Source organism: Rhineura floridana, chromosome 10, assembly GCF_030035675.1.
Source record: "Rhineura floridana isolate rRhiFlo1 chromosome 10, rRhiFlo1.hap2, whole genome shotgun sequence".
Taxonomy (NCBI): Eukaryota; Metazoa; Chordata; class Lepidosauria; order Squamata; family Rhineuridae; genus Rhineura; species Rhineura floridana.
The window spans coordinates 82,426,364-82,443,638 of record NC_084489.1 but is presented as its reverse complement, the minus strand read 5'-3'; the positions used below and the strand labels follow the sequence as shown (position 1 = coordinate 82,443,638).

General features: G+C 43.1%; 1 protein-coding gene across 1 annotated transcript in view; it reads right to left on the bottom strand.

Annotated features, from left to right (window-relative positions):
* The window catches only part of PLCD1 (phospholipase C delta 1), a 70,421-nt gene extending 54,679 nt beyond the window's left edge, over window positions 1–15,742 (bottom strand). The window contains exon 1 of the mRNA XM_061586322.1: window positions 15,288–15,742. Within this exon, the coding sequence (XP_061442306.1) occupies window positions 15,288–15,321 (34 nt within the window). The 5' untranslated portion in view covers window positions 15,322–15,742. The remainder of the gene's footprint in view (window positions 1–15,287) is intronic.
* Window positions 15,743–17,275: the final 1,533 nt, after the last annotated feature.

Sequence of the window (17,275 nt, the reverse complement as noted above, 5' to 3'; positions counted from 1 at the left end):
ATCTTGTTGAGCGGCATCCCTGATGATGTTGGAGGCGCTCCTTCAGATAGACTGGTCCGAAACCGTATAGGGTTTTAAAGGTCAGAACCAACACCTTGAATTGGGCCCGGAAAACAACCGGTAGCCAGTGCAACTCCTTCAACACTGGAATGATGTGATCTCGCTGGCGGCTGCCTTTAATCAGGCGAGCCGCCGCATTCTGTACCAGTTGCAGCTTCTGGACCGTTTTCACGGGTAACCCCACGTACAGCGCATTACAGTAATCTAGGCGAGAGGAGACAAGGGCATGTACCACAGATGGGAGCAGATGGTTGGGAAGGTAGGGGCGCAGCCTCCGTATCAGATGGAGTTGATACAGCACCGCCTGGCTCACAGCCGAGACCTGAGCCTCCATGGACAGCTGGGAGTCAAGAATGACCCCCAGGCTGCGGACCTGGTCTTTCAGGAGCAATTGTACCCAATTGAGCACCAGGTCAACATCCCCCAACCTTCCCTTGTCTCCCACAAGTACCTCGGTTTTGTCAGGGTTCAGCTTCAGCTTGTTCCTTCCCATCCAGCCACTCACCAATTCCAGGCACTTGGACAGGGTTTCTACAGCCAACCTCGGTGAAGATTTGAATGAGAGATAGAGCTGCGTGTCATCCGCATACTGGTGACACTGCATGCCCGAGTAGGGATAGAAAGATCTGTCAAATTCGGTTTTTTAAGTTTCTCACTTTTGTAATGTTAAATTCAGTTCTCCACATTTCTGCAGCAATCTGAATTTTTAAAAAAAAAAACTTCATGAAAATTCTCCACCACTAAATAAACACATTTTTGTAGGCAGTTTTGACTAAGGTGCACATTTTTGCAAGCCCTTTCTAATCATATCATGCCTTTTTGCATGTTATTTTCACTCATATATTCATTTTATGCACACTTTCCTCTAATATATGCATTTTTTATAAAAATTGTTTAGTTGGTGAACTACACTTCAAAAGTGTAATAAGTGCAAATTTCGAAGGATGGCTGTGTTTCGGTTCTCTTATTGTTTCAGAAATTGAGAATTTGATAAATTCTGCTTGAAATGTCAACTGAATCGAAAGTCTCACCCATTCCTATATGTGACTACTCAGAAGTAAGCCCCAATGCATTCAATAGGACTTACTCTCATGGACGTGTGTGCGGGTACAGCAGGGGTCACCAATGTAGTGCCTGTGGGCATCAGTATCCCTTCCAGTACCTCCAATGGTGACCAGAAAAGATCTTGGCAAATATCCCCTCAAAAGTCCATAAAGTACAAGAGGCTCTTCCTACTCAGTTCCTGTTGCACTGGCCCAGCCTCTCCTACACTGAACATGCCCCTTTAAACATGCCCACATTTCATTGGATGCCAGGACTGGACTCCTGCACCTGCACTCCTGTCCATTCTGAACACAGGAGAGGTGCAAAAAGCATATCTCCGTGAATAAGTGATGTAGGTGCCTCTTTCCCATTCCTGGGGCACCTGACAGAGGTGGGAGTCAGTGGGCAGGCATTCCTGCACCATTTTGTGGTTCTGTCTCTTTTTCTGTGCCAGTGATTTTATGCTATGCCACACACCCCTGACAGTCATTTAATGTTATGCCGCACACCCCTGACAGTCATTTAATGTTATGCCACACACCCCACGGCAGCCATTTTGTGACTGGAGCCCACGGCACTTCCTCAAAATCCCAAATGTGCCCACTGTCCCAAAAGGGTTGTCAACCCCTGTTGAATAGGATTATAGCCCCAATTTTAATTTTACAGTGGAACCAACTGTATTTGTTTTAGAATAGATGCAGACCAGGGCCAATCTAGACGTGACGTTTAACATGCAAGTTTATTTCTTTTTTTAAAAAGAAAAATAGCATCTGGTACTGGGGGCTCATAATTATCGGAGTTACAGCAGTCACCGAGGAAGAAATTAGCCTCTTCCTCTCCTGCTATACTCCTGAGGAAAACCGCTCTTTTTAAGGTGGCATTTGCTTTGGGGAAAATACCCCACTGGCAAGTAAGTTCTCCACAGTTTGTTGTACACTACCAAGCGTAAACTGGCTTAATAGCCATTCTAGGTTGCACGCTAGATTCTGGCTTTACATTTTGCAGCTCTCTCATCCCCAACAAAGAGACACCAGCCTTTTTGTTTTTAAACTGCCTTGATGATACAGAGCTCTGTGGCAGGGCAGAGAAGGGGGAGGGGCCAACACAGGCCACGGACCAGATTGAACAGCTCCGTGGACCACATCTGGCCTGGGGGCTGCAGATTGTCCATCTCTAAATTATCCATCCATCCATCCATCCATCCAGTACTAGTTACATCTGTGGTAATTTCCAGATTACCTATTTATACAACATTCATCCTCATTTGTTTGCAGGGATGATGTCCACTGCAGTGGGAACTGGTGGCTCCGATCTCAGTGGAGCAGTGAATCCGCCCCAGGTTTTAGTCTGAACTTTCAAGGAGCTGCCCAAGTTGCTTTCAACTCCTTGAAAGTTCCGACTAAAACTCAGAGTGGATTCGCTGCCTCACTGACCTTTGAGTCACCAGTCTCCACTGTTCCACTGTTTACTGAGCATTCATTTCGATTTGTTTGCAGGGAGTTTATACTTTCCAGTGCATTTCCTCATCACTGTCCTCACTATAAGAAGTCAGGGTTTGGGGTTTTTTGGAAGCAGTTTTGTTGCACAGGAGCACCAAATGCACTTTCATTGTGCAACCTGAATTTGCCCCTATGAGACTGAATCCCGCTGACAAAATAGCAAAACATTCTGGAAACGGCCTACGTGCTGAATCTGCCCCAATGAATGGAATTCTCCTGCTGCAAGTAACCAGAGTGATAATCTGAGGGGAGGAAAAACATGCCCAAATAGGTGTTATGATCCTTCTCTGATTCCATTTGTTTCAACCCTTAGCTTTGCTTTGTAATCTAGATGTTCCACCTTGTGGCGGCATTAAGAATCAGCAAGGCAGATCTGCTGTGATTACATACGGCCTCTCCTTGGGTAGTTTTAACACAAGCTGAGAGTTTTGGGAGTTTTGTCTCAACTCATTCATTTCTTTTGCCTTCAAAACTCCTCAGAACGGCTTGCAAAAAACACATTTAAAAAAACAAAAAACAGGCCAAATGATGCATCCAATGAAACTGAACACAGGAAGCTGCCTTACGCCACATCATACCACTGGTCCATTTAACTCTGTACTGTCGACACTGACTGGCAGCAGCTCTCCAGAGTTTCAGGCAGGATCTCTCTCAGCCTTGCCTGGAGTTGCTGGGGACTGAACATGCCACCCTCGGCATGCAAAGCAGATCTTTTGCCACTGAGCTACAGCCCTGCCCAAAGATTCAGAACAGACAAAAGAAATGAAGATGTACTGATGGCCACCAACCTTGATGGCTTTAAAAGGGTTTTAGACAAATTCATGGAGGGTAAGGCCAAGAATGGCTACTAGCCACGATGGCTATGTTCTACCTCCACTGCAGGAAGCGATATGCCTCTGAATACCAGTTGCTGCAAGTCACACAAGTGGAGAGAGTGCTGTTCCTCTCAGGTCCTGCTTGTGAGCTTTTCACGTGTGCCTCTGGCTGGTCACTGTGAGAACAGGATGCTGAACTAGATGGACGTTTGGCCTGATCCAGCAACCAGGCTCTTCTTATGTTCTTAAGTTGATGTTCAAATAATTTTTAACAACAGAAAACATCACAGTATCAATAGGTCTTTGGACACAGGCTCAAATTTTGCATATGCTACGTTATATGTGTAGATGCCTCTAGAAACTTAGATGGCGGATGCTGGGATCTGAGCACAATTTGGGGTGCCCTAGGAGCAATATATATATTGGTAAACACTGCATACAAAAATGTGTTTGGTAGGAGAAATTTACCCTAAAATGCTGAAGAATTTCCTTGAGGATTTTTTAAAATGCAAATTGCTGCAAAAACTTGGAGAACTGGGTTCAAGACTGGAACAATGAGAAACTGACAGAGCTGAAATTGACACATCTTCCATCTCTACCTGTGTGTTAAGTCACACACTTGAGAGTTTTGTCACCAGGCAATGCAACAGAAAGGATGGTGGTTTGGGGCATTCTTGCCTGTCGTGTCCCCTGCCTCAAGGTCCCAATGTTGGCACGAGGTGAACTCTGATTCAGATGATGCTCCAGTTGCCACACTTGATAGAGGCCTCTTAGTACTCACTTCCAGACTGCGCCATCAGCCCCAGCAGGGGCCATGCTGAAGAATGCTGGGAGTTGTAGTACCAACAACATCAGGATCATCATAATTGGCAGTAACCAAAGACTGAAACCAAGCCCGTCATAATGACAGGCAATGCATTAATAGGATAATAACTAGCCATCATGGGATTGCATAGTTTTCATTGCATGTGGCTACAACACATGAGAGAACAAGTTTTGAGAATGAGGCCTTGGCCAGGCAATTCATAACATGAATTTGAAGGATGACTCAGAGGATGGCAACTGGTTCCTGGTGTTCTCTGGCTAAGGCTGAAAGCAAAAATGTGATGAGTCACACCCAGAGCCGCTTCTGCATACATTCAAAATTTTGCTTGCTTCAGCATCCCCTTTCAAACAAATCCCACGCCTGAGCCATTTTATTCCAAATGCATTTTTCACCACGTTTGGAAATTCTCTTGGTTTGCAAAGCAAACTTGAATGGCTTTTAAAATATCAGGCATGGCGCTGATTATTTATATTTATTTATTTATTATCATTATCTTTACCCCGCCCTTTTTCCAAAACTGGAACTCACGGCGGCTTCCAGATAAAAGCACACATATAATTAAAAACATACAAAAGTCTAGATTAAAATCAAATTAAACAATTTACAGTATTAAAACCATTCATACATACAGTTAAAATAATTCAAACTCAGTTTAAAATAATACAATTAGACAATAGCAATGCAGCACCCTTCAAGACCTGTCCTTAACAGCTTTCAGTTCCAAAGGCTTGTTGAAATAAAAAAAGTCTTTGCTTGCCTACGGAAGGACTGCCAGCAACAGCTGCCAGGATTTTGATTGTTTTTGGAGGAGGGGCAGACAGGGAAGTGGAAGTGCCCCCTGGGTTATCATGTGTCCTTAGTGCAACGGCCAGAATGTAACTTAAAGTAGGAAGAATAAAGTTTCTTGAGTGTAAGTGAAAAGTCAGAGAGGTTAATTGAAAGAAACAGATCTAAGCCAAGGATCTGGCTGGTGGGCTGGATCCTTCTCTTTCCCAAATCCCTCGTAGGCCACACACATGTTAATCACAATGACATCAATAATGCAGTGACCCTGGGGAAGCATCATAGAGCAACTAATAAACTGGAATGATGTGTAGATGGCCCTGTATAAATCCACCACTAAGCACAGACCTAATCTTACAAGATCTGAACAGGATGATTTATAACAGATGCTACTGGAGGTCGCCGATTCCTAGGGTCGCCATAAGTCATAATCGAATTGAAGGCATATAACACTAAGAAAATATACTATGATTTCATCAATGACACGTTGCAGAAAACATGCACAGTACAACACCCACTTTGGAATTCCCTCCCCTTACATATTAGACAATCACCATCTCTGTTATCTTGTCTGTGCCTATAGAAGACCTTCCTCTTTCAGCAAGCCTTTTACATAGAGATCAGTCTGCGTCTGTGCTGGAATTGCTTTTAAAGACGTTTTTTAAATTGTTTTTCAAAGATGTTTTGTTCTAATATGTTTTAAAAGATGTTTTGTTTTAATTTTAAAACATATTAAGTCTTTTGTACTAAAGATGTTTTAAAGTGCTTTTAGTGTTTTTGTTTGCCACCCTGGGCTCCTTCTGGGAGGAAAGGCAGGATATAAATGTAATAATAATAATAATAATAATAATAATAATAATAATAATAATAATAATAGTCTGCAGGGGCCCCTAGATAAACCAACAGCCTGATTCACTATAAAGCCACTTCCCATGTTCCTAACTTCGTACTGATTGGGGGAAATGAGGAGCAACTTTCTGATCTATGCTTAAGACTTCACCCATTATAAAGAGATTCTTGTCATTCTTCACATCATAAGCACTGTGACACTGAGCAGTCTCCAGGTGGCGGTTTATTGTAGACTCTGCTTAGGCATGCAAGTTTTTTTTACAGAATCCACATAACACCATCCTCATCCAAATGTCACCCCCCCCCAATATATTATTTTCTCATGTAATTTCCGGTTTATTATTTATTTATTTATTTTATTTATTTATATCCTGCCCTTCCTCCCAAAGGAAAATCCAGGAAGTTAAAAAAAAAAACCTGTGGAAATAGTAAAACTGGGATAAATTGGAGGGTGGGGAGGGGAGAGAAATTATGGGGTGGAATTTTGATAAGGATAGCATTGTGTGGACACTGTGTAAAGCTTGCATGCATGAGCAATTTACATGAAAAGTACATCACCAAATCATGTCCTATACAGGGTTAGGGCACCTATAGATCCTAAGAAAAGCCTGTTGGATCAGGCCAATGGCCCATCTACTCCAGCATCCTCTTCTCACAGTGGCTAACCAGATGCCCATTATGGGAAGCTCACAAACAGGACCAGAGCGCAACAGCACTCTCTCCTCCTGTGGCTTCCAGCAACTGGTATTTGGAAGCATACTGGTCCAGCCATGGAGGAAGAGCACAGCCTTGATGGCTAGTAGCCTGTGACCTTCCAGATGCTGCTGGATTCCAACTCCCTTCAATCATCCCTGATCTTTGGCCATGCTGCCTAGGGCTGATGGGAGCTAGAGTCCAGCAACATCTGGAGTGCACCAGGTTCCCCAGCCCCTGTCCTATATATTAATAGTATTCTTGAATGCTGATCCTTATGTGGCTAAGTGGCAACAACCATGTTCAAGGAGGTGTAAGAGGCTTCAAGGAAACACCCAAGGTTTGCAGAAATGTAAGCAGATCGTTAGAGAACGGGGGAGGGGAGGCAAAAACAGTCCAGTGAGGAGTGAGCTTGCTGTGGCTATACAAAGACGAGTGTCTGTTGGGGAGGGAAAACAGAAAACCAGGGGGATGGAATGGAGTCACCTAGAAGAAGGCATGGCTGGTTGGCTGGCTGTAACCCTGAACAGGAATATTCCAAACTGTGACTTTTTGTTGCAGGTAGCGATGGAAAAGACATTCAGTTTAAATTGTGTTTAATGGTGAACTTATCTAGTTTGCACTTTCCGCTACAATACACAAACAGATCCTTCAAAATTTCCGCTTCAGTGCATTTCTCCAGCAAGTAATGCGTACAAAAAGTGCATATACTAGGATAAAGGATGCATAAAAATGCATATATTGGCTAATAAAACCATACAAAATGCATTATATTAGGGTAAATGTGCTTTGCAGAAATGTGTATATTTGGGGAAACTGCTTTGCAAACATGTGCATAGTAGGAGAAATTTGTACTAAAATAATATTTTTAATTCCATCAAAATTGCAACCTGATGTGGAAATGTGTAAGAACTAAACTTAAGCCAGGTTGACAAACTCACCCCTCCCTGGCAGGTTGCAGGTGTGTCTACTCTGTCTTTTTATATTCTTGCAACGCTTCCGCCCCGGGGAATCCAGAGTAGCTGCCCACACCAGCCCTCCCTCTCCTGCCAGGTTTCTGGCTCAGACTTTCAAAGCTTCCCCCATCAGCTGATTCACCCTTTCCAGTTAAGCCTGCTTGAACAGATCTGCTTCCTCTGAGGTCCCCACCCTGCCTGCACTAAAGAGGAAACACGTCACATTATGGAGAATCCGTGTTTGAAAACAAAAATCTAACTCTTGGGAAACTCTTTGGGTGCAGAAGAGACAGTGAAGTCAAGAGATTTAATCAAATCGTGTTGGCCTGAAAATATCCATTTTGGGTCATGAAAGAAAGCAAATGCAAATCTGCGGGCATGTAAAATTAGTACATTAATGCTGCGGAACAGAACATGTTGAATGAGCTATGTTTAATTACATCAGGGAAACATCTTGATTTTATGTGTGTGTGAGCACACCACTTGCAGACCGATCCTAAACACAGTTTCCCGTATTTGGAAATAAACTTCATTGTACATAAAACTGCAGCTTCTAATTTGCAGACCAGTGCACATTTTCTTTGGGATTAGGACCAATTACATATTAATAAACATGATATTTTTTTAAAAAAATTAAAACACAGGACCTTCTCTTAACAAAAAATGGGGGGGACAACACTTGATCTGGATCAGGACCATGGCGTGGGAAAATGAATTATTTATTATTTATTTATTAGATTTATATCCCGCCCTTCCTCCCAGTAGGAGCCCAGGGCGGCAAAGGAGTGCTTAACACTTGCCCTCGTGCCATTTTCCTGCAAAAAAAATGCCCGTGTGAATGGGCAATCTCTGCTCAAAGGTGCAATTGGCTGCTAGTATGTTGATGGGCGAACAGTAGTTTAGAGAGTTGTGTGTGCGTGTGTGTGTGTGTGTGTATAAATTTTTTTTTGTTGGAAAAACAACGCAGTAAGACAGTGTGGTGTAGTGGCTAAGGGGCTGGACTACGACCTGGGAGACCAGGGTTCGAATCCCCACACAACCATGAAGCTCACTGGGTGACCTTGGGCCAGTCACTGCCTCTCAGCCTCAGAGGAAGGCAATGGTAAACCACCTCTGAATGCCGCTTACCATGAAAACCCTATTCTTAGGGTCACCATAGGTCGGAATCGACTTGAAGGCAGTCCATTTCCATTTTCCAAGACATTTTAAACCCTCCCCCCCATACACACACAGCATGGTCCTGATCTGGATTTAGTGGGGCATACTCCTAGGTAAGTGAGTATACGACTACAACCTTTGAATTCCTTTTCAAGTTAGGCTACAGGGAGACAACTGTTATTCTGAATATGGAAGGTGTTATGAGACAGACAGTGCTGCCTATGGGGTGCACCCATATCTTATTTACTTGTTTGTGTGTTAAATCTGCATCCTACCTTTCCACCAAATGATGCTCAAGCTGTAGCATACAAAGCAATACACAAAATAACAATCAAAGCAAAGGCAGCTAAAACACATCAATGAAACCAATAAAATCAAAATCCACTTTTAAAAAAAATGTATTTATACTGGTCATAACAAGACAGTTTACGAGAACAAAGGCCTGTCTGAATAAAATCTTGCTACTGCTTCTGGATTATTATTTTTATTTATTAGTTGCTTGTTTTTTGCAAAAGAGACCCAGGGTGACTTACAATAACAAAAAAGGTGTTGCAGGTTTTGGTGTCAGTTTAAAACCTGCAAAACTTGTTGGAGCAGAGATGACAGTGAAACAATTAAAATGTATGCACACAAGGGGTAACGTTTAGGTGATGGCTCCTACTAGCACTACACAGGAGTATAGTTGTCCAGGGTCGTGGGGGGTCACAGACCCATTACTTTTTTGGGAGCAGGGTCCCAACCAGGTCCCTATGTATGAGCCAATCAGCTTGAGAAGAATCTTCTCAGTAGCTATGACACAGACTCCCCTTTCATGCTGTTTGGCCCATACGCACATCTGCTCTAGTGGAGTGTGGACTTGGAGATAACACAGAGAGCAAGGGAGATGAAGGAAAATGGAAAAGGGGTCATGGTTGTGAGGGGGCCGTGGTGTGACCATCATGAAGGGACCCTGCACTTCTGAATTTGCCACTACGCTATGGCTGCTACTAATGGTTGCTCCTCTGCTACAAGCAGAATTGCAGTTGGGTTTCAGCTCTATTGGAAGCATTGTGGTTTTTTCCTGTGTGTGAACTCAAGTTGCAGGAAGCCAGATTACGACTGGACATCAGGAAAAACTTCCTAACTGTTAGAGCCATACGACAATGGAACCAATGACCTAGAGAGGTAGTGGGTTCTCCGACACTGGTGGCCTTCAAGAGGCAGCTGGACAGCCATCTGTTGGGTATGCTTTAATTTGGATTCCTGCACTGAGCAGGGGGTTGGACTTGATGGCCTTATAGGCCCCTTCCAACTCTACTATTCTATGATGCTATACAACCCACTATGTTCCATCCACACCAGTGAGCATGACACAATTACTATGGATGGTGCAGGTCCAATTCACCTATCATTTAAAAAAAATCAAAGTGATTCATTTAAAAAAAGGCAATTATTTAAATAGCACTAAGCACAAAATAATTTAAGCATAATTGGGAAGCTACCCTATATTGAGTCAGATCACTGATGGGTCCATCTTGCTCAGTATTGCCTACACAGATTGGCAGCAGCTCTCTAGGGTTTCGGGTTGCTTTCCGTTTATTGGCCTATTTATTGAGCACTCATCCTGATTTGCTTGCAAGTAGATTAGACAACGTTGGCTATTCAATGAGGATTCATTTGGAGGACCAAAGATCCCTAGTACAGCATCTGCTTTGCATGCAGAAGGCCCAGGTTCAATCCCCAATGTAGAGCTGGGAGACATCTCAGTCTGAATTCTGAAGAGCCACTGCCAGTCAGTGCAGACAGTACTGAGCTAGATGGACCAATGTTCTGACTCGATATAAGGCAGCTTCCTATGTTATGCACAAACAACCTCTGTCTTGCAGGCTACTTCTTCTTCTGCACAACTATGAAAAGTACAGGAGCTCTGTTTTCTTTAGGGAAGGGCTCAGTGATAGAACATTACATGACATTGCAGGCAAGCAGAAGCTAAAGTGCAGCTTTTCCCTTTACATCCGTATCAACCCAATCCTATTAAAATGTGAAAAGGAAACACCGTCTCAGCTTCACTGCACTCCTCAGTATAGGTGCTTTGCTTTGGTGTTTTTTTAGTGGGCAGGCTCTCTTATGCCCCATCGCTCACTCCCCCTCTCTCTGCCCCCCGCAAAAGCTGCTGCAGCCACTGCCTACCTTGCCTTTCACTCAATCTCCCTTCTAATCAGTTTCATATAGTTTTGCCTCAATTGCACCCAAGGCTCTCAGGGCTGAAGCCAGAGGAGTGCAATTGACAAGAAACAATGAAACTGCCAAAAAAACCCTCCCCTTCTCCATTAGCAATATGGATACTCAGGAGGGAGTAAACATGTAAAATTGGGGGCAGGGCCACCAGGAAACAGAGATACTAAACCATTCAGAGGAATGCCTTCTTGTGTGAAAGGAAAACAGCGCACTGGAAGCTACCATTGAGCAATAAGTGTGGACCTTGAAAAGCTATTGTGATGGTAAAAGGAGCTTCTTTAGTACGAAATTAGGCTCTCGTGTGCATAAGCCCCTACTTTTCATGCAAAAGGTCTCAGGGTCAATCTCAGGCATCTCCAGGTAGGAATGGAAATTATCCCTGCCTGAAAGCCTGTAGAGATGCTGCCAGTTAGTGTAGACCATACTGATCTAGATGGAACAATAGTCTGGCTCTGTATAAGGTAGCTTCTATTGTTCCTAAAGTTAGATGACACTGCATCAAAGCAAGTGTTACCTCACACTTTCTGGTGCATTTCCCTGTCTCTTTCTTTGTCGCATGACGTTCAAACTTTTGCAGAAGCAGGTTTGCTGTGCTCCCAATCAGCTATAATGGCACAACCTGTTTTTGCTCAACGTCTGATAAGAAATGTGTTAGAAAATTGCACTGGAAAATGCAAGATAACAACCAACAGCTAGTAACGTCACATAACCTCCGCATGAACATTGCAGGATAAACGTTGAATAAAAAGTTGCTATCGTACAACCTCCATGCAAGTTTTCTGCAAGCATATCAGCATGAATGCTCAATAAACTATCTCACTTAGAAAAGACAGAAGAAGCACAGAGAAAATATAGGAAGGCGATGGATGGATGGATGGATGGATGGATGGATGGTGTCATGGTGTGGATGCGCTGCAAATAAAAATAAAAATAATAAATGAACTGAGCAGGGCAGTTCCACACTAAACAAGCAGTGTAGAGAAATGCCCTTCGCCCCTGACAAAAAGGACGGTCTGTCTCCAGTTCCAGGTGGGACCTGTTTCTGAGTAAACATTTCTTTATTTGTACGTTTATTAAATTTCTATCCCATCCCTCCTCTCAAAGGAGCCCAGGGTGGCAAGCACTACAGTGGTAAAACAATTCAATAAAAAATATTATAAAAACATATCTAAAACGTTTAAAAACAGAACATCTAAAAAACAGGATTGTTTCTCAGTGGGATCTTTTTCTGAGTAAAGGGGCATAGGTATAAATAAGCAAACCTGAGATCCTTCAAATCACATGTTAGAATGAGAGACGACTATCTAGATGAGTGATTCTGGGCCCTTAATTTCACCCCCACCCCCACAGTCCACTTGACAATCGCTGAGGGTCTTGGAGGAACAGCAATTGCTTTTTCCACCTGTTGTAGCAATTGCAATGCTCTGTGCTAGATGCTGCATGGTTTTTCACTGTTTCAGCTTCTTAATCCTAGGCTCCTCCCCGACTAACTTTGCTATAAATCCTCTCCACTCCATTCAGGCACCTTCTCGCCTAGGCACTCCTGGTCCGTCTTGGAGACCTCTGGGTTCTAAGAATGACACAGCCGCTGCTGTACCCACCATCCTCCACAGAAACACCACAGACCACCTGACTGAAGCTTGCGGACCACAGTTTGGGAGCCCCTTATTTTAAATTGTTTTAAAGTGGGATTTGTTTTTATTTGCTTATGATACCCTCCAGGACTCTTAAAAACCACAACCTTCTTTTTCTCTATAAAGGAAGTGGCAACGTAGAAAGGAAGTAGGGGAGGCACACCATTTTAGGTACAGTTTTATCTTGCGTGGTTACAGGTTTAAGATTATATCTCCATGCCGCTGAAAGGCCACATGTATGTAATGATTGATTTTTTATTGGACCAGCCTATTTTGGTGTGGGAGGCAGGCTTGAAAGCTTCACAGATCTCGTCATCTAACAAGAAACCTGCTTGACAAAGAGCAGAGTGGTTCCCAACCCTTTTTTCCCCCACAGACTACTTGAAAATTGCTGAGGGTCTTGATAGACGAACTGAATGCTTTTTCCGCCTCTTGTAGCAATTGCAATGCTCTGTGCTACATGCTGTATGATTTTTAATTGTATTTTTACTGCTTCTATATTTATTACATTGCATTTTATTGTATTACCATTTGCATTTCATAGAATTCAAACTGTAATACAATAAAATGCTAATTTTATTTCATATATTGTATTTTATTTGCAGATTGTAATACAATAAAAACAAAATAAGAAATAAAAAAAGCATTTGTTTGTATAAAATTGTATGGAATTCCATATATGAAGGTGGCGCTGCAAACTACAGTGTGACCCAGCTGCACTGGGCTCAAGGGCGGGGGAGAGGGAGGAACACAAGCGGGCAACACCAAGCTGCAGTCCAGGAAGGGGGGGGGGGAGATGGGAAAAGAAGGTGAATGAGCACGTGGCAGCCCAGCCATGCTGGGCTCAAGGCCACAGGGAAAGGAAGGCCAGCTGTGCACCATGGTCCAGCTGTGCTGGCCTGAAGGCTGGTGGGGTGGAAAGGAAGAGCAACAAAGATAAGTGGCCATGGGCCACCTGAATGAAGCTCACGGACCACTGGTGGTCTACGGACCGCAATTTGGGAGCCTCTGACATAGAGCTACTTCTACAGCAACCTAGGTTGCCCCTCGTGAACATCTCACTATTGCTTATTTATTTCGCCCCCACCTTTTGCCCTCTTCTGCCTGTTTTTTAGCTGCTTGAAGAAACCATTTCACTTGGAAAATGAGCCACAAAAGTTGCACACGCCAGATGCCATCATCGCAGCTCTTTAAGAAATGGGTAAAGAAGCCGCTCTCAATCTTACATTTCCCCCATTCACACACTGGAAGAAGACTGTCATGTCTTTACAACCCTTCCACACATATGTACATATGAATAATTATACCCTCCATTATTTGTCAGATGGGAATAAATAGACTAAGGTTCCAACCCTACACACACTTACCTAGGAGTAAGTCCCATTGAACTAAATAGGACATACTTCTGAGTAGTATGCACAGCATTGTGCCATTATTAAGAGCTAGTACAATGATTTTAGGAGATGAGGTGGTGGGAGATTAAGAAGTCCAGAGTTCAAATCTCCCCAGCCATAAACTCAGTAGGTGGTTGCAGAAAAAACACATTCTGTTCAGCCTCAGCCCAAAACAAACCTACAATATGGAGACAAGAATAGAAGCCTACCTTATAGACCTGCCTGCTGTCAGGATTGTAAAGTTAATGTATGGAAATGGGGTGAAGCCCTTGGGGAAAATGCTACATAGATATTTAGGTTTGTATTCAACTAAGTCCTACTCAGAGTAGATCCACTGAAATTAATAAACCCAAGTTAGTCTATTAACTTTCGTGGGTCTACTCTGAGTACGACTAGCACATAACACTACCCTTAACGTCTATGTGTTGAATTTTAGACTGTAAGGCCCTCGGGGCAGAGACCTATTTTTTTGTACTTTGTAACGTGCCATGCATGTCAAAGGCATAGTAACATACAATGCAACAATAATATTTTACCTTCGTGAACAACACAACACGGTTCTGTTTGGCAGTTATCAAGCCAAAAAGTAAGCAACTTCTCTTGGAAATACAGTACTAGCAGGTGATAGTCTAGTCTGAGTATGACCAATGTTGAATATCACACAGTGCAACTCCCAAACTCATTCTTTTTTAAATTAAATATTCCAGAAAATATAGATTTGCCTGCAATCAAGGAATACATTTTCACGTCAGGTTTTGTAAATATGTTTTGATTTTGCTCTCATACACACTGTACTCTGCAGTGAGTAAAAAAGTAACATCAATCCATCAATATTTGCAAAGTTGTCCTGGTCCAAATCGCAAATAAAATGAGGTCTCAGATGGCAGTGAAACAGATACAGTGACTTATGTGCATGCTAATCTTAGGTCCTCATTCATTACACACCAAAACCACAACTCCTATGAAAGAAGTTCAGTTAGAGAGACTCTTTTACTGCCCTTAAAAAAAAAATCCACACAAGATAGAAAATAAAATATTCCACTGGAATTAACCATTTTCATCCCTGCAGTAAAAACTAATCAATAAGATTATATGGACAGCACATCACTTAGATCAGCCTTTGCCAACATGGAGCCCTCCAGATATTTTGGACTAAAATTCCCTTCACCCCCAGCCAGCCTGGCCATTGTAGTCCAAAACATCAGGAGAACACCAGCTTGCAAAGGCTGGTGTAGATCGCCCATGCACTGGGCCATTCAAAATTTCAACATGGCATTGCGTGAAAACTTTACATGCCCACATATGAAGCATCAAACTTGCACACATACTTTACATAAATCATTGTTAATCTCGACTTACCATTGCAGGGCAAGGAACTGCTGCTGACTTCCATTGTTGAGAAGGGTGCCGGGAAACCAACAGGAAGCCTCTTCTGAGGCTGGGAGAGCAGATGTGTGCCCAGATGTTGAAGTGAGCGGAGCTAATCAGCTGCTTCCCCCACCCCGTCTGCAATTCTGCACTTCAGTGACACCCCAGCCCTGCTTGTGCAAGGCTCCTCGTCTCTGTGCCTTCTCTGTGACAGGAAAGGGCTTGCACCCACAACTCACGGGTTGCCTCTCTCAGTGTGCAGCAACACAGATCCACAGGGAGAAAGAGAGCCAAGGCCAAAGAAGCGTGTGGGACTCTGCTGGGTTTCTCAAGCGGGCGAAAGGCCCTCCTCTGATACTGACGTCCCTGCTGGCAGCTGGAAAAAGCGCGCACACACACGCAGGCCTCCGCCCAGCTGTGCATCGTCACCCTGTCATTTTGTAGCTGGAATGCAAGTCTCTGCTAGCTGGGCCTTGAATGTTTGCAGGGATATTTAAAGGCCACAGGGCAGGGAGAACAAAAACGAACAACACCCAGAGAAGCGGATCAAAGGGCAATATTCTCAAAGAGGGACAGTGAGAGTGGAGTCCCAAACTAAAGAATGCCTAAGATTTCTTAGATGCGCTTTCCACCTGACCTTCTTTCATTATTACTAGAAATCTTACTTCTTTCTTTCCAAAATGGTTTTTTTTAAAGTTTACAATACTTTTTAGCTTTGGAAAACCAGTATTCCTATTCTTACATTTATTTTTTTTATTTTTATCAGACAGCATGCTTCTGAATATCAGCTGCTGGAAACCGCAAGAGGGGAGAGTGTTCTAGTGCTCAGGTCCTGCTTGCAGGCTTCCCATCACAGGCATCTGGTTGGCCATTGTGAGAACAGGATGCTAGACTAGATGGGCCACTGGCCTGATCCAGCAGGGCTTGTCTTATGTTCTTCCGGTGAGTTAACAGCAGTGCCCATCGATGCCACCTTTTTTTGTCCACACAACAACCCTGTGAGGTAGGTTAGGCCAAGAGAAAATGACTTGCCCAAGGTTACCTGGTGAGCTGCATGCCTAAGCAGGGATTTGAAGCTGAGCTTCTCTAGCCTAATAAGCCTCTTGAACATTTGCATCCAGTTTTAGTGAGTGCTTATCCTTACTGCAAAGTTTGATGGATGGGAATCTCAGGTTCTCTCACTAAAAACAAACAAAAAACTATATTATTGGAGTGGGGGATACAACTGTAATTTCAAACAATCCAAATCACCCACCCACCCACACACTTCATGGTAATTAATACACAACTCACAGGCACCAGTCTGATGCAGAAGAACCATGTTCCAAAATATGGGGATGCGGGGGACATTCGCCCTGTTCCAAATTTGGAGATTTAGTATTTCAACCATGTGGAGACAAGCTATAAAAGGGCCAATTTTCAGGTTCCTTATGTATGTGTAAGATGTTTGCATTTTATATACAATTATGTCACATCTCAGTAGGCAACAATCTGATATGGTACCCTTGTATATTAATAGCAAATTAATTCTCTATGTGCTGATCCTTGTGTTGCCAAAACAGCATACCATGCACAGAGATATGAGCTGGCTCCGGGGGACCCCAAGTGTGGCAAATATTCCCACTTCTAATCTAGCTGAACCCAGTGACAATGGAGGATTCAGAGCTAATATTCATATAAATAATTCCCCTCAACCAAATGGTGCACCTTTAAATCTGATACACAGAGAACAGTCATCCCTTTGTCTATTCCTAATGGGCCTACCATAATGACATCTGATAGAAACCAGAATACCTTTGGTGCCACACTGAAACATCTCCAGCCATAAAACCATAAACTTCAAACTTATCTCCAGGACATAAAATCTCAAAGTGACTACCATCAATTAGAAGCAATTAAATCACACTGATAATAAGGCCATTAATTACCTATATTGTAAATGGTTAAGTGATTCCACTTAGTCAAATTATTTGTATAAA